The sequence below is a fragment of the Megascapheus bottae genome, chromosome 10, assembly GCF_031878675.1.
Source record: "Megascapheus bottae isolate mThoBot1 chromosome 10, mThoBot2.hap1, whole genome shotgun sequence".
NCBI classification, from domain to species: domain Eukaryota; kingdom Metazoa; phylum Chordata; class Mammalia; order Rodentia; family Geomyidae; genus Megascapheus; species Megascapheus bottae.
In genome coordinates this window covers 7,986,857-8,007,677 of record NC_143518.1, presented here as the reverse complement: position 1 = coordinate 8,007,677, position 20,821 = coordinate 7,986,857, and the positions used below count along the sequence as shown (strand labels likewise).

Below are 20,821 nucleotides of genomic sequence, written 5' to 3'. Positions count from 1 at the left end.
GAGCACTGTCCTTGGGCTTTCCTCAAGGCCAGCGCTCTACCACTTGAGCCACAGCACCACTTCCAGCTTTTTTCAGTGTATTGGTACCAAGGAATGGAACCCAGAGTGTTGAGTCTGCTAGGCAAGCACTCTACCATTAGGCCTAATTCCCAGCCCCCTACATTATTTTTTAAATAGAAGATGACCTTATTTTATTCAAGAAGATATGAAGTTTCAATGAAGTTATCCAGTTTAGATAAAAGCAAATCAATACTGATCCAAGAAGAAACAGGAAAAGATTCAGATCTATAACCTGCCAAAAAGTAAGGCCAAGCCAGGCACTGGTGGCTCATGCCTGTAATCCTAGCTACGTGGAAGGCTGAGATCTGAGGATCGAGGTTCAAAGCCAGCCTTGGCAGGAAAGTCTGAGACTCTTATCTCCCAGTTAACCAGAAAATTGGAAGTGGTACCATGGCTCAAAATGGTAGAGTGCTAACCTTGAGCAAAAGAGCTCAGGGACAGCATCCAGGCCCTGAGTTCAAGCCCTGTGACTGACAAGAAAAGAAAAAAGTAAAGCCAGTAGTAAAATTATCATGAGTAATATCTTAACCAAGTGACTCCAGTGGTACATTCTTCTAAACATTCTCAAAATTAATTATTTTATGTTCATGGAGACTGAGACTATAAAACAGATAGACTCTAATTCTGTTTATATATGAAGTATAACTTCAAAACTTAACTCTTACCAGAAAATAAGAATTTATATTTTAGGGCAGTCTGTTATAGTATCAAGGTTTATTTGTGAAACAAAATACTTTTCTCCCCTCTTTTTTCTTTATTATTTTGAAATACTTGTACAAAAGGGTTTCAATTTAATATGCAATGCATCGTAATCTGTTACCTCTTCCATCATTTGCAAGTCCCACACCATCTCTCTCTTTCCCATCTATATTCTCAAGCTTTCTAGTTATGTTTACACATATGTACATGGAGTATTATGACTTATTTTCCCACCACTCCTCTCTCCATTCATCTACTGGTTTTCTCTTAGCTTTCTATTCCTCAGACAAGACATGTTTCAGTCTCTTGGTTTTTATTTTGATAAACTTAGTTGTTCAAAGGGGTTATACTATGAAAACCTATTTCTGTGTATACTATAATTCAGTCAGTTTGATTATATATATTTATGTATAATAGTTTTCAAGGTCACCATTGCAATAGTTGGATGTGATAGTGCATGTTGGTATCCCATGAGTGTGGGATGATTTCTATCCAGTTGGGCTAGGGTATAGTTTTTGAAAAAATAACTAAAGCAGCTGGGTACCAGTGTCTTATGCTTGTGATACTATCTGTTTAGGAGTCTGAGAGCAGAATATCCAAGTTTGAAGCCACCCCAAGCAGAAAAGTCTACAAGACTCCATCTCCAAACTAATCAGCAAAATGCAGAGTTGAAAGTATGACTTAAGTGGTAGACTGCCAGCTGAGGAAGAAAGCTCTAAATTCATACCCGATAGCAACAAAAATAAAATAAAAAGAAAGAAAGATTAAAGACAATAAAAATTTAGAAACAGATTCACAGATGACATGATCTGACCAAAACACCAATTAGTAGATTTACTAAGAGTTGGGAAAGAATTCCACAAAAAAACAATATAAAGAAAACCTTCACTATATGAGTAAATGTGTGATTTGAAAATGAAAGCTTAAAAGATCTTCAGTGGTGTCAAAGGTGTCCTGTTTATTATTGTAAGCTTAATATAAGCTATTCAGTGTATAAACTACAAATGACAGCAAAGATCTACGTAATTGACAGGAATATATGGGAAAAATTGAAGATGTTTAGTTTCATTCCATAGTGGAGTGAGGAGTTCAAATTTTTTTTTTTTGCCAGTCCTGGGCTTGAGCTCAGGGCCTGAGCACTGTCCTTGGACTTTCTCAAGGCTAGAGCTCTACCACTTGAGCCTCAGCACCATTTCTGGCTTTTTTCTATGTATGTGGTACCGAGGAATCGAACCCGGGTCTTCATGCATGCAAGGCAAGCACTTTAACCACTAGGCCAAACTCCCGGCCCCAGGAGTTCAAATTTTTTTGTTCTAAGTATAGTCAACTTACTTGGAAGAAGGAGAAAAGAGAGTATTTACTGAACCAGAGTCAGACAGGAGTCTACTCTAAAGCTGACTGAGAATATTCTGTTTTATCATGTTACAGTTCATATTTATACCCAGAGAAAAAGAAGTGACATATAGAAAAAGGAAGTGAAATAGTTGCAGCATGATTGATTACAAGTGACATTCATCTTGTTGGAACAGAATACCTTAGTGTCTGTGCCCACCTCAGTTATAATTTAGTATCTAGGGAAAAAATCTATATGCCAAACTTGATTCAGACATAACACATTAAGATAAAGCACAGATCTCTATTATCAGAATAAAGCAGTAGATGCACAAATGGCCCACCAATTCCCAGATACAGCAGAGGACTATGATAAAAACAATGAATCATGGAGCCTGGTGAATCCTCAGCCCTGTGGTGAGAACATGCCTATGGAGCCCTCTACATTGTCACCAAGAGACAAGAACACATGCCTCATAACCGTAGTACCTCCCTGGAGGAGCCTGTGCACAGAGAATGGGCCATAGAACAGTGGCAAGACATATAGATAAACTATCACGATTTGTGCTGAGATGTGATGGGGCTTGTCTTGGTCACACAGCTGGTGCAGAACCTGGAAAAGATTCTGTCCCCTAGCCATAGTCATGTCAATGTCTTCTTGTCCCTAGGTGTTTTCTGTGACCTTGTCAGTATCTCTGACCATGTGTTCCTCCCTGTGTGTCCTCAGAGCCCAAGGTGGTGTTTGCTAAGGAGCAACAAGCAAAAAGTGAGGTGAAGGCTGAGGCAGGGGCCATTGCCACACTGAGCTGCGAGTTGGCCCAGGCACAGACAGAGGTGACCTGGTACAAAGACGGGAAGAAGCTGAGCTCGAGCTCGAAGGTGCGCGTGGAGGCATCAGGCTGCATGAGGAGGCTGGTGGTGCAGCAGGCAGGCAAGGCGGATGCTGGGGAGTACAGCTGTGAGGCCGGGGGCCAGAAGGTCTCCTTCCGTCTGGATGTTTCAGGTGAGTGTCGGGGTTGGGTTGAATGGGGAGGGCCCTCAGCGGTGCATATGAGACTGAAGGATATTCCAGGCAGCTTAAGTTGCTGAAAGACTCCAGTGTCCTCTTGGTTTTTGGACCTCAGCACCTGTAGCCTCAACTTTTCTCAGTGGCTCCCAGGCCTTTGCCATTTTCAGGAGACCAAAACAGGCTGAGGGACTGACCTGATTTTGCCATGCACCATGGTCACACTCCCATGCTGGTCAGGGGAGGGATTGTGTAGTGCTCACAGGTAGGTTTGGAGTCTAGTCTGATGTGTGTTCTGAGAGAGGGTGGCAGTGGGTGACACCTGATGACTGCAGTGAGTCCTGCAGGTGGTAGAGGTTCCATAGGTCTGCCTGCCTCCACTAGTTGATCACAAGATCTCCGCAAGCCCCTGTTTTGGTGTGTAGTGTCCCCCAAACTTTATCTCTCTGTGTCTTTCTCTTCTACCCTGCCCCTGAGGCTAGGGAAAGGAGCCATTATAGCTCAACCATCTTTCCTTTTGGCCCAGGCTGGTACTCTGTTCCTTTGCTTCCCTCCATAGCTTTGACCAAGACATATGTACTCTGCTTATGTGTAGTGAGTGGTAGATGCTTTTCCTACCTCCACTTTTCCTATGGCCTTTGACTGGCACGTGAGAGACGAGATGGCATGGATGACCTGGGTGGGCAACCTGACTGAGGCCAGGAACGGTCAAGGTCTTGTCCACAAAGATCAGGGAAATAGTATTGTTAGGAGGGAGGCCTGATTTCAGTGACCTCTTAGGCTCTCCCGGTCGATTGGGAAACAAGTACTAGAGTGGGCCTGGAGTGCGGCAGACTGTGAAGAAGACTGGTAGCCCCAGCCTCTCTATACACAGCATGCAGCATGGATCAAGAGTCTTGGAGTCCCTGTGCAGCCACACAGTTCCTCTCATGGGTAGTACTGTCTTGAGCATCACTGTCCTAGGATAAACCAGATCTGGTCCATGGTCTAATTCTCTTGTCTGTGACCAGAGCCCAAGATGGTATTTGCCAAGGAGCAGCCAGCATGCAGTGACGTGAAGGTCGAGGCGGGGTCTAGTGCCACACTGAGCTGTGAGCTGGCCCAGGCACAGACAGAGGTGACCTGGTACAAGGACGGGAAGAAGCTGAGCTCGAGCTCGAAGGTGCGCATGGAGGCATCAGGCTGCATGAGGAGGCTGGTGGTGCAGCAGGCGGGCAAGGCGGATGCTGGGGAGTACAGTTGTGAGGCCGGGGGCCAGAAGGTCTCCTTCCACCTGGATGTCACAGGTTAGTTTCAGAGGTGGGTTGAATAAGAGGAGACCCTCAGAGGCAGGTACAACAATTAAGGGCATCCCAGGCAGCTTGGGCAACTGAAAGGTCCCAGTGTTCCAGGGCCTTAGCACACCCCATCTCCAGGTATGATTAGAGGCTTCCTGGCTTGTAGCAGAGACCAGAAGCGGGTGGACAGCTCACTGTGGTCTGCACCCGGGTGATGCCAATGTGGCAGTCATAGTGGATTGTATGATAACCACAGGTAGTTTTGAGGCCTGGTCCCCAGAGTTCTATAAGCCCCTCTTTGGGCTTATGGTGTTCCTACAAGACTACCTGTGTGTGGCTGCCTCCTTGGTCCTATCCCTTGGTGTGGGGAAAGGAGTCACCACCACTCAGCTAACATCCTCCTCCTGACCAGGACTGACATTCTGTTCTGTGTGAAGCTTTGATAAAGAAAGATGTGTGCTACTGGTTTGCGCTGAGGTTAGTTATCCACACAGATCAGGGAGCAGATGTTATCAGGAACTTGAACTGCCATACTGTCCTCTCACACTGTAGGAGCTTTCTAGCAAGTGCTTGGGTGGGCTTGGAATTCTCAAGGTTGTCATGAGGACTGGCTATGCCCATCCTGTCTGTACACAGATGCAGAGCATACAGCATGAATAATGTACAGTTTGGAATTCTGTGTATGGTCATCAACACTCTGCTAGGCATGGATAGTGCTGCCTTGGTCATCACTGGGCGTAGGTCTGATGTGCATTCTTTGCTGCTCTTGTCTGTGTCTAGAGCACAAGGTGGTGTTTGCCAAGGAACAACAGGCAAAAAGCGAGGTGAAGGCTGAGGCAGAGGCCAGTGCCACACTGAGCTGCGAGCTGGCCCAGGCACAGACGGAAGTGACTTGGTACAAGGATGGGAAGAAGCTGAGCTCGAGCTCGAAGGTGCGCATTGAGGCATCAGGCTGTACAAGGAAGTTGGTGGTACAGCAGGCGGGCAAAGCAGATGCTGGGGAGTACAGCTGTGAGGCTGGGGGACAGAAAGTCTCCTTTCACCTGGATGTCACAGGTTAGTGTTGAGAATCCGTTCTCTTCTTTTGTAGGTGATAATTGGTAGCCTTGCAGTCATTAGACACCATCTCTTCAGATCATCCCTTTTTAACCTCCTTTCTGTATGCCCATGATGAACCAGGGAACAGGAAATGTGAAGTATATGGATGGGAGGCCTACTGCCCTATTTATGCACTTCAAGAAGTGTTCCAGATAGGAGAGCTCAGTCCTCGCCAGTTCCCCTGTCTCTGCCTGATCAATCCTGATCAGCCTCAGACTCAAGACTCTAGCTTTATCTTTGCCATCTGAGCTAGGTCATATATCCTCACCTGGAATCTGTCTTTTTGATGCTTTTGACAACTCCCAAAGCCCACATCCAGGATCCCATGAAGGCTCTCTGAAGTCAGACATCTTTCATTGTCTTTAAAACAAGTAAGAGGAAGTTCCAACTTCCCAGTTGTACCCAGAAGTTCAGTTCATCTAAAGTAGTTCTTGCATTTCACATAAAGCATTGTGTGTCCCCCGCTGGGGCACAAACTTGAACCATGTTTTGTGCCAATGCCTAGGCAAGCAAGACCAAGAGTCTAGGGTAGGTAGTAGTTAGGATCGTATGATACCTCTGTGTTTTGGAATTCTCTTTATAAAGCAGGTCTTGTTCTTTTGTCTTCAGTGAGAAGATTTTACATTAGTAAACTTACAGGAGTTTGAGTTGTAAATATAGAAGTGGAAAGGATTCTGAACGTCATGCTGTGTTACCCATCCTGTTAAAGAGATGTGTGGCAGCCTGCATTGGCAAAGCAGATTACATCTGCAGAATTTCTCCAGTATTTCCTGTGTGTCTGTGCCGCCAAGACAGGGTCATCGAGAGGTCTGTGAGCTAGCATAACCTTCAGTAGGATGGGTCATGGCTCCACTTGACATGCCAGTTTGGTATTGTACCTGGACATGATAGTTTGTTGATACCTGTACCAAACAAAAGACCCACCAGGTATCTTTTTTTGAAAAACTAGTGAATAACATATCATTTTATGCCAGTAAATCAAAAGTTTCAACAACTTTACCAATTCCTGTAAAGCTACATCAAAATGTATATAAAAATAGGATATTCAGCGCATTTGATAACTTTTAAAGAAATGGAACCCAGCTGCTAAGGATCCTGAGATCTGAGGAGCTCAGTTCACATCCAGCCTTGGCAGACAAATCAGAGAGACTCCTACCTCCAACTAACCAGTAAAAAACTGTGAGTGTCATGTCTCTCAAGTGAGACCACCAGCCTTGAGCAAAAACAAGCAAGCAAGCAAACAAACAAAAAACCCCCACTAAGTGTGAGTATAAGGCTCTGAGTTCATGACCCAGTATTGGCACAATAAATTAAGATAAAAGAAAATAAAATAAAGGAACCATACTTTAAAAATCTCCCATAGGAAGAGTTGAGTTCAACTCTCATTCCTGCAGTGAGGACATGCCCTTTATGGTCCTATGGGAGACGCTAACTTGTCACTGGCAATTGTTATGTCACTGGCATTACTCCAGCACCCCCCTGAAGAAGCATGCACAAAGAGACATGGCACAATGTCCTCTGGAAATGCATGATGGAGCAGTTGCACATTAACACGGTTTTATACTGACAGGTGTTGGGATGTGTCTTGGCCACACAGAGCCCAGACAATCTATCAGCTACCATGACACCTCATCCTGGTTCTCTTTCCCTTGGATGGCCTCCCTGGTCTAGACCTTGTGTATCTCTTCCTTTGTCTTCAGAGCCCAAAGTGGTGTTTGCTAAGGAACAGCCGGCACACAGCAAGGTGAAGGCCAAGGTCGGGGCTGATACCATGCTGAGCTGTGAGCTGGCCCAGGCACAGGCAGAGGTGACCTGGTACAAAGATGGGAAGAAGCTGAGCTCGAGCTCGAAGGTGCGCATGGAGGCATCAGGCTGCACGAGGAGGCTGGTGGTGCAGCAGGCGGACAAGGCGGATGCTGGGGAGTACAGCTGTGAGGCCGGGGGCAAGAAGGTCTCCTTCCGTCTGGATGTCACAGGTCAGTGTTAGACTAGCTCAGGTTTGGGATATAGGTCTTATCATGCGAATGCAAGGCTGGACTGGGCCTGTGTTTGGATCAGTGCTGGGTTCCATTCTGTAGCTCCTGGGCTGCTGGACTCTCTTCTCTGCTATCTGAGGCATATGGTGAGAACAATGAACTCCTTTTCAAGACCTTCCAGGCATCTTCTGTCCCACACTGTGGAGCCTGTCAATGTCAACCACCTTGCCTGTCATGAATTCTGGTGTGGTTTCCTGAGGTGGAGGAGCTTTTAAAGTCTTAGGACTGTGGAATGAGCCTCAGCCTTGCTGGTGTTTGTGATTAGCCCGTTCTATTCTTAGTTTCAGTAGTTTGTTCTATGCAAGCTCTGAGCTCAAAACCCTCAGTTTGAGGGGCTTCTGCTCTTGGATGCTCTTCCCTATGTAGATGTGGGATCCCCAAGTTGGCTTTGGGGTTCTGATAGTCACTTATAGGTTGGCACTGTGTGATGATTCCTGTTCACAAGTCCATTCAGGCCTGCTTCTGGGCCAAGCTGGCTTGTCTCTTACCATCTCCCTCCCAGCCCTTGCCCCTAGCTATCCCTGTGTCTTGGCAGCACTCCGATGGGTTCAGTATTTTCCCTGTACATACAGCCCCACTCTCAGGAAAGCTACCAGGAGGGTCCTGACATCCTCATAGTGTAAACACCATTCAGTAAAACCAGATGACATCCTCCAGTATCTTGCTAGAAACTTCAGTCCTGACCTGGCTGATGTTATGGATTCTTTTGGCTATCCCTGTCCTTAGCTGTAGTTCCCAACCACTACTCTGTCATTTTCCTGTCACTCCCACTCTTCGGTTATATGGTCTTTCTATGTGGATGAGGCATGTACCAACCTCCTTAGTGCCCTGTCCCCTCTCAGGCTCAGCCTTTGCTTAGTGGGGTTTTCACCTCATGCTGTATTCCCTGGCTGTCTCTATGGACTGCCAGCTTCAGTGCAGGCTGGCAAGGTTTTACTGTGGCATCACATTTGCCTGTGGAATGATCCTTTTCTGGAAGGCAAGGCCCTTGGGCTCTCAGCAGTTGGTTGGGAAAGAGCTGGTGATCCTCAAGCCTGATGGTCCAGGCCATCCTTTGTAGCTCCCCAGTACCTAAACAGTGGCCATTAGGTGGTACATGTCTCTCTGGCTCCACAGAAAGGCAGCAGTTAGGGCAGTTGTTGGAAAATTGCCTATCCAGGCTCTACCTTCATGCCAGTTTTCCTTCTCTTCCCCAGAGCCAGAGCTTGAACCCCCAGTTCCAGAAAAACCCAGCCGCAGGGAGCCTCTGGTGGTCAGGGAACACGAAGACATTGTCCTGACCGCTACACTTGCCACATCCTCTGTGGCCACAGTGACCTGGCTCAAGGATGGTGTTGAGATTCGTCGCAGCAAGCGGCATGAAACCACCAGCTTAGGGGACTCGCACACCTTGACTGTGCATGGAGCCCAGGTACTAGACAGTGCTGTGTATAGCTGCCGTGTGGGCACCGAGGTGCAGGACTTCCCTGTGCAGGTGGAAGGTAAGCAGGTGGAAGGGTCTGACCTAAGGACTAGCAGGACTAGAGGTGTGGGGCTTACAGGGTACAGGGTATGCAAGCAGGGCTCAGACTGATATCCCCATTGTGCCTGCAGAGGTCGTCACCAAGTTCTCCAAGTCCCTGGAACCTGTCACTGGGGAGTTGGGGGGGACAGTGAGGCTGGTCTGCGAGCTGCTCCCAGTGCAGGCGGAGGTGGTGTGGCGCTGTGGGAGCACACAGCTGAGGGCAGGCAAGCGCTTCCAGATGGCAGCCGAGGGGCCCCTGCGTTCCCTTACTGTGTTAGGCCTGCGAGAGGAGGACGCGGGAGAGTACATGTGTGAGAGCCGGAACGATCGCACCAGCGCACAACTCACTGTTAATGGTATGTATGAGTCCGTGGAGAAGGCAGGCGACTCCTTAGGGGAGGTGAGCCTACTCTTGATTCTGAGAAGGGTCTTGGCGAAGCCCTTTCTATGGCCTCTCAAGCAGAGCTTTTCTCTGCAGTTCCCAGAACAGTCAAGTTCACATCAGGGCTGAGCACCGTGGTTGCGGAGGAGGGCCGTGAGGCCACCTTCCAGTGTGTGGTGTCCCCCAGTGACGTGGCAGTCACTTGGTTCCGGGATGGTGCCCAGCTTCAGCCAAGCGAGAAGTTTCTTATATCCCAGAGTGGTGCCAGCCACAGCCTGACCATCTCAGCCCTGGCAGTGGAGGATGCTGGCCAGATCACAGTGGAGGCTGAGGGTGTCTCCTCTTCTGCGGCCCTGCGAGTCAGAGGTGAGGCTGGTCGGTGAGCAGGGCCTGCTGGATAGGCTGAGTGGTTTGCTGATCTGGCTGACGTTAGGTGACAAGAAATCTGTCAATTACAGAAAGGTGACTCAGGACTTGAGATAATGGATTCCTAGTCTGAAGGATAGAAGAGGCAATTCTGTAGTTTTACCTGGTAGGGAATGGGGCACTTTAGAAGACTTGCAGAAGCGGGCCTCTAGCCAATCTGATAGCTAAGTAGAAGAGAGTGAGCATGCCAGCCCAGGTGCTCAGAAACCCGAAGTATGTCTGAGTTTATCCAGGCCAGGATTTCATTTGAAAGAAAGTGGTAGCCATGATGGAGTCATGTAAGTGAGCGATCTGGACATGTGCACCTCCTGACGTGATACGTGGAAGTGATCTAAAGCCTGCTCCTTTTAGTGCAGGTACTAGGGCTTGAACTCAGGACTGGGTGCTGACCCCTTGGTTTTTTGCCTAAGGCTAGTGCTGCTTCTGGCTTTTTGGTGATTAATTGGAAGTCTCCTGGACTTTCCTTGCCTGGTTGGCGTTGAAGCTCAATCTTCAGATTCTAGTCTCTTTAGTGGCTAGGATTACAGGCATAAACCAATAATGATACTGGCCATTATTTTTTCCCTTAACATGAGCAGGCAAGCATCCTTGGGCTTTGTCAAAGCACAAATGATGGTACAGCTGTTCTGGGGGCTATAAACTTGGCCCACTCAGTTCCTAGAAATATGATGCAGCTGGCCACGGTAGACATTTCAGGCATTGGTGGCAGGGCACAATTCTTTGAGAGGAGGGGGCAGGCTTTAGGAGGGGCAGCGGAAGGAGCTCCTTCATAATGTGCAAGTGTCTATCTGACACCTTGTCCAGAAGCTTGCAATGGGATTTCGGACACTGGAGGAGGCCATTCAGCCCCCCGGTCTGGAGATTGGGACTAAATTCCCCACTCCAGGATAACCCCTGCCTTCCTGCCCACCCCCCTTTCTCCAGAGGCTCCAGTGCTCTTTAAAAAGAAGCTGGAACCACAGACGGTGGAGGAGCGGAGTTCTGTAACACTGGAGGTGGAGCTGACACGGCCATGGCCAGAGGTGAAGTGGACCCGGAATGCTGCGGTCCTGGCACCAAGCGAGAATGTGGAGATCCATGCCGAGGGCACACGGCACCGCCTCGTGCTGCGCAGTGTGGGCTTTGTCGACAGAGGATTCTTCGGCTGTGAGACACCAGATGACAAGACGCAGGCCAAGCTCAACGTGGAAAGTGAGCCTAGGGGCTCTGAGGATGGGGCAAGGAGAGATCAGTAGACTTCTCTCTGGAGGGGCCTGGGTAGGACCTATGGGGCAGGACCTGGGACAGCTGCATCTGGGGATAGGGCCTGGAAGGAGAGCTCCAGGAGTAGAGCAGAAGCAGATCTGAATGGGCAAAATCTGCGAAATGCATATTTGAATGGGCAAATCCCGGGGGGTGGGCAAGGTGGAGGGAGGGTGCCCATACAGTCTAAGTGTTGGTTGGTGGGACAGGAGGGTTTCAGTGGAGCATCTCATCAGTGTTCCCCCTTCCCCTACTATATACCCTCAGTGCGCCAAGTCCGACTGATTAGAGGCTTGCAAGAAGTGGAGGTGAAGGAGCAGGGCGCTGCCACCATGGAGGTGGAATTGTCACATACAGATGTGGAAGGCAGCTGGACGAAGGATGGCTTGCGGCTCCAACCTGGGCCCACGTGCCACCTGGCAGTGCATGGCCCCGTCCACACTCTCAAGCTCTCTGAACTACGGCCACAGGATAGTGGGTTGGTGGCCTTCAGGACGGAGGGTGTGCACACATCAGCCAGGCTGGTGGTCACTGGTGAGTGGACTCATTCTAGAGCATGTCAGCTCCTTTCCCAAGATGGCCTAGGCAGGCATTTGGCCACCCTTGGGACAGAATGTGCAGTCCCCCTTGTGTGACTCAATTAGCCCCCTTATCACCACCCTAGCCTACAAGTCAGTTACCTCATAGCTTCATGTCTTCCCTTACCTTCCTCCTCCTATCTTCCCAGAGCTGCCTGTGCACTTCAGCCGCCCACTGCAAGATGTAGTGACCACTCAGAAAGAGAAAGTGACTCTGGAGTGTGAACTTTCACGTCCCAACATCAATGTCCGCTGGCTTAAGGTGCCTTTGTCCCTTCCTCACCTCTCACTGTGAGCAAGCAGGAGGGAGACCTCTTGGTTGAGCCACCCCAGCACCTAAACAGGTCTCTTTGCTCCACAGGATGGCGTCGAGCTACGGGCTGGCAAAGCAGTAGGCATGGTGGCCCGGGGCACCTGCAGAAGTCTCATTATTTACCGGTGTGAGGTGGGGGACCAGGGTGTCTATGTGTGCGATGCCCATGATGCTCAGACTTCTGCGTCCCTGAAGGTGCAAGGTGAGTCCTGGGTGAGGTGTTTGGGATATGGCCAGTGAATGTAAGGGTCTCCTTGTGTATCTGTGTCCCTCAGCAAGATGCCTGGCCGTTTTGCTCTCCCTTAGTAAGCTGGAGGGTGGGCATCCTGGGAGTACTACATGTGCCGTACTTGTTTCCTTAGGGCGCAATGTCCAGATTGTGAGGCCCTTGGAGGATGTGGAGGTAATGGAGAAGGAGGGTGCCACCTTTTCCTGTGAAGTGTCCCATGATGAGGTACCTGGACAGTGGTTTCGAGAGACCAGCAAGCTGCGGCCCAGTGACAATGTGCGCATTCGCCAAGAAGGTGAGAGGACAAAGCAGACTGCATGTGGGCAAGGGCCTGGCCTCAGGCCCACTCCTGTACTGAGTGGCCTTTGTCCCCAGGAAGGACATACACTCTCATCTACCGCAAAGTACTGGCAGAAGATGCAGGGGAGATAAAATTTGTAGCTGAAAATGCAGAATCTCGAGCCCATCTCCGAGTGAAAGGTGAGTGTGGAGGTGCAGGGAGCTGGCAGGAGGAAGGATGGGTAGGTATTGGTCAGAAGCACAAGGCAACTTACTCAAGACAGGCCTTGAAGTGCCTTGGATCCTAGGACAATGACTCAGGAGGAAGGTAAGCAGAAAGATAAGGGCAGGGATGTCGAGCAACCATGGGAGATGTAAGGACTAGGCCTTGTACTGTGATTAAATGGGGAGTTTATAGTGAATTCTCCATCCTAAAGCTGCAACTCACATTGGAGAAAAGGTGTATGGATTTCTGACAAGCCAGGGTGCCTTTCCCCTTGATAGCAGTTGAGAGGGGGGCCAAGAGGAGGGTGTGCGGGATAACCTTCTGACAGGCAGGTGAGGGCATTCTGGGGTGTGTGTGAATGGGATGTGAGCCCTCTGGGAGAGGAATTGGTAGGGCTGTACCTGGTGAATGAGCTCCAGGTTGGGTGTGGACAATGAGGAGAGGGTGGACAGGGCTGCATGGGCAGGTAAGGTCTTTCAGGGGCATGAAGAAGCTGTAGAGGGGATGTGGGTGTATCAGAGGCAGTGTTGGGTCACATGGGGTGGCTTGAGCAGGTAGGGAAGAAGATTTGAGGTATGCAGAGCAGAAAATGGGCATTGGGGAGGGAGCTGGGTGTTCAGAATGTGGCATGGGTACCTGGTGCTGGGGAACGTAGGCCTTGGACAACAAGGGTGTAGTATCTTACCTTGCTGGTGATCAGTTGTACCCAGCAGATCCCATGCCATCCCTGAGGGGGATACTAAGTCCAGGAACAGGCTGTGCCTGCCTGCATACCTGTTTGTTGGTGCCTAGGCTGATAAAGTACTTAGTCCTGCTATTCTGATTCTACCTGGCTGTGTCCACAGAGCTGCCTGTAACTCTCTTGCGCCCCCTGCGGGACAAGATTGCCATGGAGAAGCACCGTGGTATACTTGAGTGCCAGGTGTCCCGAGCCAGTGCCCAGGTGCGATGGTTCAAGGGTGGCTCAGAGATTCGCCCTGGGCTCAAGTATGACATGGTTAGTGATGGCCTTTACCGGAAGCTGGTTATCAATGATGTGCAGCCTGAGGACGAGGACACCTATACCTGTGACGCCGGTGACATTAAGACCAGTGCTCAGTTCTTTGTGGAAGGTGCGTGGGGCCAGGTGGATGGTCTTCTTGATTTTCGGGGGATGTCTGTGATATAGATGGCTTGTCCTAGTGTCCTCCAAGATGCCACCTTCCTGGGAGAAAGAGGGTTTACTTCCAGGAACATGGAAGTGGCCGTGGGACACTGGTCCTCTCAGCAGGATCCCATTGGTGACCAGTCCCTCCTCCACAGAGCAATCCATCACCATTGTGCGGGGTCTGCAGGATGTGACTGTGATGGAGCCTGCCCCTGCCTGGTTTGAGTGTGAGACTTCCATCCCCTCTGTGCGACCTCCCAAGTGGCTCCTGGGTAAGACTGTGCTCCAATCAGGAGCAAATGTGGGGCTGGAGCAAGAAGGCACCGTGCATCGGCTGACGCTGAGGAAGACCTGCTCCACCATGACTGGGCCTGTGCACTTCACCATCGGCAAGTCCCGCTCTTCTGCCCACCTCATTGTCTCAGGTGAGTTAGTGAGCAGAGGCGCAGGTGGGGGTGAACACAGCTCCAAGTTATGAGTAAACACAGGCAGTACCATAGTGAACATGGCTGAAGGCCATGGATGCCTATGGCTCAAGGCCTTGAGTGGGAATGCTGTAGAGTTTGTGGGGTAGGGATGTGCAACAGGGCTAGAGTTCAGTGGGACTCTGAGCACCGGATGGTAGGTGGCTTGTGTTGGAAGCTAGCATGAGGATGTGGGAGAGCCTGAGTGAAGGAAGCAAGGAAAGTCTGATCTGATCAGAGGCCTGTGCAGCCATGCCTGGGTTCAGGGCTGTGGGTGGATACAGCTTAGGGAGTTGGGAGTGGGGGAGTAGAGCAGACTATGAGCACAAGGTAGGACATGGTGAGCCCAGAGTGAGCTGGCACAGGGTGGTGAGGCTAGTATTCAGAGGTCTAGTCTGCTGAACAGGATAAAGATTCTCAGGTGCTTGGTGAAGGTAGGCCGGAAACATGTATGGTGTGTTAGAGCATGCATGGGACAGTGTATATGGGGGAGGATGTGGGCATGTGGGGACAAGGAAGAGGCATGCAAAGAAGAGCCTGGCAGAAGGGGAGGGGCTGTACATGGATGTGGGACTGCGGGCATACATGGCTCCGAGCATGGGCAGGTTGATCTGGTTTCTTGTGACCCCATGGTTCTGCCTTCACCCCCCTCTCTAGACATCCCAGTGGTGCTGACCCGGCCGCTGGAACCCAAGGCAGCACGTGAACAGCAGTCAGTGGTCCTGTCCTGTGACTTCAAGCCAGCCCCCAAGGCTGTGCAGTGGTACAAGGAGGACACACCCCTGGTTCCATCGGACAAGTTCAAGATGACATTGGAGGGCCAGATGGCAGAGCTGCGCATCCTCCGACTCACATCCACTGATGCCGGCACCTACCGGTGCCAGGCAGGCAATGCTCAGAGCAGCACTGAGGTTACCGTGGAAGGTAGGGAGCTGTGAGGAGGGTAGAGAACCGTAAGAGCGTGTGAGCTCAGCTGGCAATGCAGCGCTGAGGCCCTGATGTGTTCCTTTTAGCTCGGCAAGTAAAGGTGACACAGCCACTGCAGGATGCTGAAGCCACAGAAGAGGGCCGAGTCTGCTTCTCATGTGAGCTGTCCCATCAAGATGAGGACATTGAATGGTCACTCAATGGGGCACCCCTGTACAATGACAGCTACCATGAGATCAGCCATGAAGGCTGTCGTCATACACTGGTGTTGAAGAGTGTCCGACAGGCTGATGCAGGCACCGTGAGTGTCACCTCTCCCAAGGTGTCCACCTCTGCCCGCCTGGTGGTCAGAGGTGAGTCATTGTTGTGGGGAATCTTGAGGTTCTGCCCTCTGGATGGGCCCACATTCTCTAACCAACCCATACCTTCCCTTCAGCAAAGCCAGTGGTGTTTCTGAAAGCCCTGGATGATGTATCTTTGGAGGAACATGGCACACTGTCCCTCCAGTGTGAGGTCTCCGACCCCAAAGCCCATGTGGTTTGGCGCAAAGATGGTGTACAGCTGGGTCCTAGTGACAAGTATGACTTCCTGAACACGGCCGGTGCCCGGGGGCTTGTGGTGCATGACCTGAGCCATGAGGATGCTGGCCTGTATACCTGCCATGTGGGCAGTGAGGAGACCTGTGCCCGGGTCAGCGTGCATGGTGCGTAGGCAAGGGTTTGGTGGGCAGCACTGGGGAGCCGTCCTCCTCCAACTTGGGTGGCCTGTGGCACTCACTGAGACCGAAGGACTGCTTAGAGGGGCCAGGAGAAGTCTGTGGTAGCAGCTTTCTCCGGGAGCTGGGCTCAGTGTAGTCCTCTGAGGTCCAGGTGGAGGAAGGTGGGCCAGTAGACAACAGGCCACAGTACCAAGGGTGGGCAACTGCTATAGATCTACTTGATGGCCCCAATCAGGCCAGAGACACTTGCTCGGTACCACAAGGTACAGAGTGAGTATCCAAATAACTGATTTCTGAGTAGAACCTGGCTGTGCAGGTGTGGGGTGCTGAGGGATGTGGGCAGGAGGCTGTCTGGGAAGGGCTCCAGGAGCAGGGCAGAGCCTGGTAATGGAGGTGAGTGTGGCTATAGACTGACACAGTTCTCGTTCTTTATAGAGCCACAGAACATTTCTAAGTTTGTATCAGCATCCAGGTCTAACCCAGTGACCTGGAATTTGTGGGTTGCTTTGAACATATCCCTCTCAGCTTGTGTGGGTTTCTAACTGCAGGGAGGGTGCCCACTATCCTAATTCAGTTTTTGATATCCTGATCTCAGTCCCCAACACTTCTTATTTAGAAAACACCTCGTCACGGGCTTGCTGGTTACTGGTTTCATGGCAGGTCTGATAGTCTTTGCTGGCTTGTGATCTAAAGGAGAATTGTGGATTTGTCCAGGCCATTTGTAGGAGCCATCTTTTTGGGGACACCAGTCCTTTCTCAGATGTTCCAAGCTGATGAGATGCACAGAGGGCCCCAGCTGCCTTGGCCACCTTGATTATGCTCACAGCCATTGGTCATTCAAGCTATGATGTTGAACCTGGGGGTGAGGAAGGGAGACTGAGTGGGAACACAAGCCCTGAAGCGTGATTTGGCACTTTTTGGGGTCTGGCAGTGATGTGTTGTTGGTCCTGTGTCTATGGGCCATCTGCTGTGACAAGTTTCCCATCCCTCACAGATCTGCACGTGGGCATTACCAAGAGGCTGAAGACAACGGAAGTGCTAGAGGGGGAGAGCTGCAGCTTTGAGTGTGTTCTGTCTCACGAGAGTTCCGGTGACCCAGCTGTGTGGACAGTTGGTGGGAAGACAGTGGGCAGCTCTGGCCACTTCCGGGCTGCATGTCAGGGCCGCAAATACACCCTGACTGTTCTCAAGGCTGCACTCGGTGATGCTGGGGAGGTGGTCTTCTCCATCCAAAACCTCACCTCCAGGGCGTCACTCATCGTCAAAGGTAGGCCTCACAGGCTGGAGGGGCTTATCTCCATGGGTTAGTGTGTGTGAGGGGGGAAGCTTCAGGTACTGTCTTACCATCCCAGCTTCTAGTGAATTCTACTTGAAAGGATGTAATGATTCAGAGAACCTGTTAGGGTAGGAAGAGGTTTACTCATCCAAAGGGCTTAATGTATGCATTGCTGCACATCTAGAGCAAGTCTAGGAATTTGGTCTCCAATCTGTGGCCTGATTATCCTGTTTGGCTGGTGTCTCCCATTCATACAGGGAGTCTGACAATTGATCTTGTGGCCAGGTGCGTGGCTGGGAAACCCCCACTGATATTTATTGGAGCTTGTGTACACAAGGGCAGCCTCGTGCATCATGAATGTCACTGAGAATATAAGGTCCCGTGGCTTCACAGCTCCTGACTTCCAGGTCTCCCCGTTATTTCCAGGTCTCCCCATGACTTCCAGGTCTCACCTTTTCTGACAGGGCTATTTCAAGGTCTTGCTGCCCTTGGGGTCCAAAGTCGCAGGGCTTCAGGACTGTATAGGTTCTGTGGTCTTGGTCTCAAGACTAAATGTTCCAAAGTACCTCTCCCTACTCTCATCCTGGCTAGTGCTGAGATTGAGGCCAAGGCTACAACCGTGGTTTTGGATGAGTGGTTGTGTAGCCATGGCTATAGTAGTGTGTGTGGCTAGGGGGTGGCTGGAACCCATGGCTGTGCTTGGCTACTTCTGCTTTCTGTAGAGAGGCCAGTGGACATCACAAAGCCCCTGGAGGACCAATGGGCCACGCTGGGGGAGGAGGTGATGCTGAGCTGTGAACTGTCAAGGGCAGGAACCTCTGTTCGCTGGCTGAAAGATGGAAAGGCCATTCGCAAGAGTCAGAAGTATGACATGATCAGTGAAGGTACTCGGACTGTGCTTGTCATCCGAGGGGCCACACTCAAGGACTCCGGCAAGTACACGTGTGAGACAGAAGCTTCCAAGAGCACTGCCAGCCTCCATGTGGAAGGTAAATGCCTTGGGAGACCCAGCTCCTGGCCAGGAAGTGATCTCTGTCCTGAAACCTTACTCAGAGCCTCAGAAAGGACTCAGGTCTGCTTCTCTCTCTCTGGCCAGGCAAAGAAGGGAACAGGGCTGCTGTGCGCATGTAATCTGTAACCTATACCCTTGACCTATTCTGTCTCTCTCCCAGAAAAGACAAATCAGTTCACCGAGTTGCTGGCTGACCTGAAGGCAGAGGAAAAAGGCACAGCTGTGTTCACATGCAAGACAGAATACCCAGCATCTGTTGTGACCTGGCGCAAGGGCCTCATGCAGCTGAGGGCTTCAGGAAAACATATCCTAAGCCAGGAGGGCTTGACCCTGAAGCTCACAATCAAAGCCCTGGAAAAGGCCGACAGCGACACCTACACCTGTGACATTGGCCAGGCCCAGTCCCAGGCCCGGCTCCTAGTGCAGGGTGAGGCAGGGAGGGATACCTACTGCATTGTTTATTGGCATGCTGGCTTTGGGGACCTTAGTGGGCTTAGCTATAGGCTTTGTACAGACCCTAGAGACCCAGAGGTTATCAGTGATCAAGATTCTCCTGGGCCTGGCTGGGCTTCCAGCCTCAGTTTTCCCATCTCTAAGGTAGAATTAATCATATAAGCGATTTTTGAGGCTTTTCCAATGCAACTGTCTATAAATGAATCCATGGCCTTCTTTGACTTACAAATTTATTTGCTCAGTGTATGTTTGTTTGATGTTCAGCCATGTGCTATAGCCAAGGCATGTGCTCTGCAGGTATCTATCTGCACATGATGTGGCACTGTCATTTCAGAAGCCTGACCCAGGTTAGGTGGTAGCCAGGGGACCTTAGGAATTCCCAGGGGAATTAACAACAAGAATTCAGTTAAGGTGAGAGTCATGAAGTAATGAAGGGTTTTGTTTTTAAAGTGTAGCACATAGCTGGGTTCATTTGTGCTCCTAGCTACTCAGGAGTCAGAGCTTTGAAGATGGAAGTTTGAAGCTAGGTTGGGCAGAAAAGTTTGTGAGACTCTGTCTCTAATGAACCAGCGAAGAAGCTAGACTGGAAGTGTGGCTAAAAGTGGCAGAGTGCCAACCTATAAGCAAGAGAGGTTAATGAGAGCCTGAGTTCCAGACTTCAAGCCCTGGTCCTAGTTTGTATTTCCTATGTATGTTGGTCTGGTGATCGAGTTCTTTGTGCTTGTTGTTGTTGTTGTTGGTCATGGGCACTGTCCCTAAGCTCTTCAGCTCAAGGCTAGCACTCTACCACCTTGAGCCACAGGACCACTTCTGGTTAATTGGAGATAAGAGTCTCATGGACTTGTGTGCTCGGGCTGCCTTTGAACCAAGATCCTCAGAGCTCAAGTAGCTAGATAACAGGCATGAGCCACTGACACCTGGCTTGCATTTATTTATTTATTTATTTATTTATTTATTTATTTATTTATTTATTTATTTTTTAACAGCTGGCACTCTGCCACTGAAACCACATCTTTTTTTTTTTTTTTGCCAGTCCTGGGCTTGAGCTCAGGGCCTGAGCACTGTCCTTGGACTTTCTCAAGGCTAGAAGCTCTACCACTTTGAGCCTCAGCACCATTTCCGGCTTTTTTTCTATGTATGTGGTACCAAGGAATTGAACCCGGGTCTTCAGGCATGCTGGGCAAGCACTCTACCACTAGACCAAACTCCCGGCCCCACATATTCATTTTTGACTTTTTGTTGGTTAATAGGAAATAAGATTCTTGGGGATCTTTTTTTTTTGGCTTGGGCTGGCTTTAAATCTTGGTCAGATCTCAGCCTTTCTAAGTAGCTAGGATTGTAGGTTTGGATTATACCCTGCCCCCAGCCCATTTGTTGGTAAGCATATTAATAGGGGCTTAGGCTTCCAGAAGGTTCAACCAGTTTAGCTTTGCAGAAGAATCTAAGAGAAGGAAGTAGTGAGTTTGTGGCTCACTGGTTGACCTTCACAAATATTTTTGTTTTGTCAATTAGAGTTTGCTAAGTGAAGTCTGTTGCTTATGTTTGTGAGCCCCTTCTACATCAGATCTTGGGAAGAGGCATACTTCTCTTGGCAGCTGATAGGATCTAGCCCCAGGTAGTGAGCAACTGACATTCCTTCCTGTGACCTTTCAGGCCAGAAAATACTCATCACAGAGGATCTGGAGGACACAGATGTGCAGGAGGGCTCTGCTGCCACCTTCTGCTGCCGCGTTTCCCCTGCTGACTACGGACCCGTGCACTGGTTCCTGGACAAGACCCCGCTGCATGCCAATGAGCTCAATGAGATTGAGGTTCGACCTGGGGGTTACCATGTGCTCACTTTGCGGCAGCTGGCACTCAAGGACTCGGGTACCATCCACTTCGAGGCGGGTGACCAGAGGACCTCAGCCACCCTGCGAGTCACTGGTTGGTTTTGTGCTGAAAGGCCAGGGAAATCCATGGTCGGGGCACCTATCATAGTGTGTGGGGAGCCTTGAAAAGACACAGGCAACATGTCAGGTAGAAGTGTTCAAGCACGCTTCTGGGGCTTATAGAAAAGGCACGATTAAGCTGCCAGCATTATGGGGACTACAATTCCAGGAGCAAGGCTTGGGACCCTGAATTGGGCTATTCTAGG

General features: G+C 50.2%; 1 protein-coding gene across 1 annotated transcript in view; it reads left to right on the top strand.

Moving 5' to 3' along the window:
- Obscn (obscurin, cytoskeletal calmodulin and titin-interacting RhoGEF) overlaps window positions 1–20,821 on the top strand; it is a 140,420-nt gene that overhangs the window by 41,567 nt on the left and 78,032 nt on the right. The window contains 22 exon segments of the mRNA XM_090340000.1: window positions 2,819–3,094; window positions 4,108–4,383; window positions 5,155–5,430; window positions 7,173–7,448; window positions 8,705–8,989; window positions 9,102–9,368; window positions 9,491–9,760; window positions 10,745–11,011; window positions 11,330–11,596; window positions 11,790–11,902; window positions 12,002–12,155; window positions 12,316–12,477; window positions 12,558–12,662; window positions 13,533–13,799; window positions 13,990–14,259; window positions 14,956–15,222; window positions 15,312–15,578; window positions 15,662–15,928; window positions 16,938–17,210; window positions 17,942–18,208; window positions 18,392–18,658; window positions 20,338–20,610. Coding sequence (XP_090196126.1) covers window positions 2,819–3,094; window positions 4,108–4,383; window positions 5,155–5,430; window positions 7,173–7,448; window positions 8,705–8,989; window positions 9,102–9,368; window positions 9,491–9,760; window positions 10,745–11,011; window positions 11,330–11,596; window positions 11,790–11,902; window positions 12,002–12,155; window positions 12,316–12,477; window positions 12,558–12,662; window positions 13,533–13,799; window positions 13,990–14,259; window positions 14,956–15,222; window positions 15,312–15,578; window positions 15,662–15,928; window positions 16,938–17,210; window positions 17,942–18,208; window positions 18,392–18,658; window positions 20,338–20,610 — 5,412 coding nt within the window.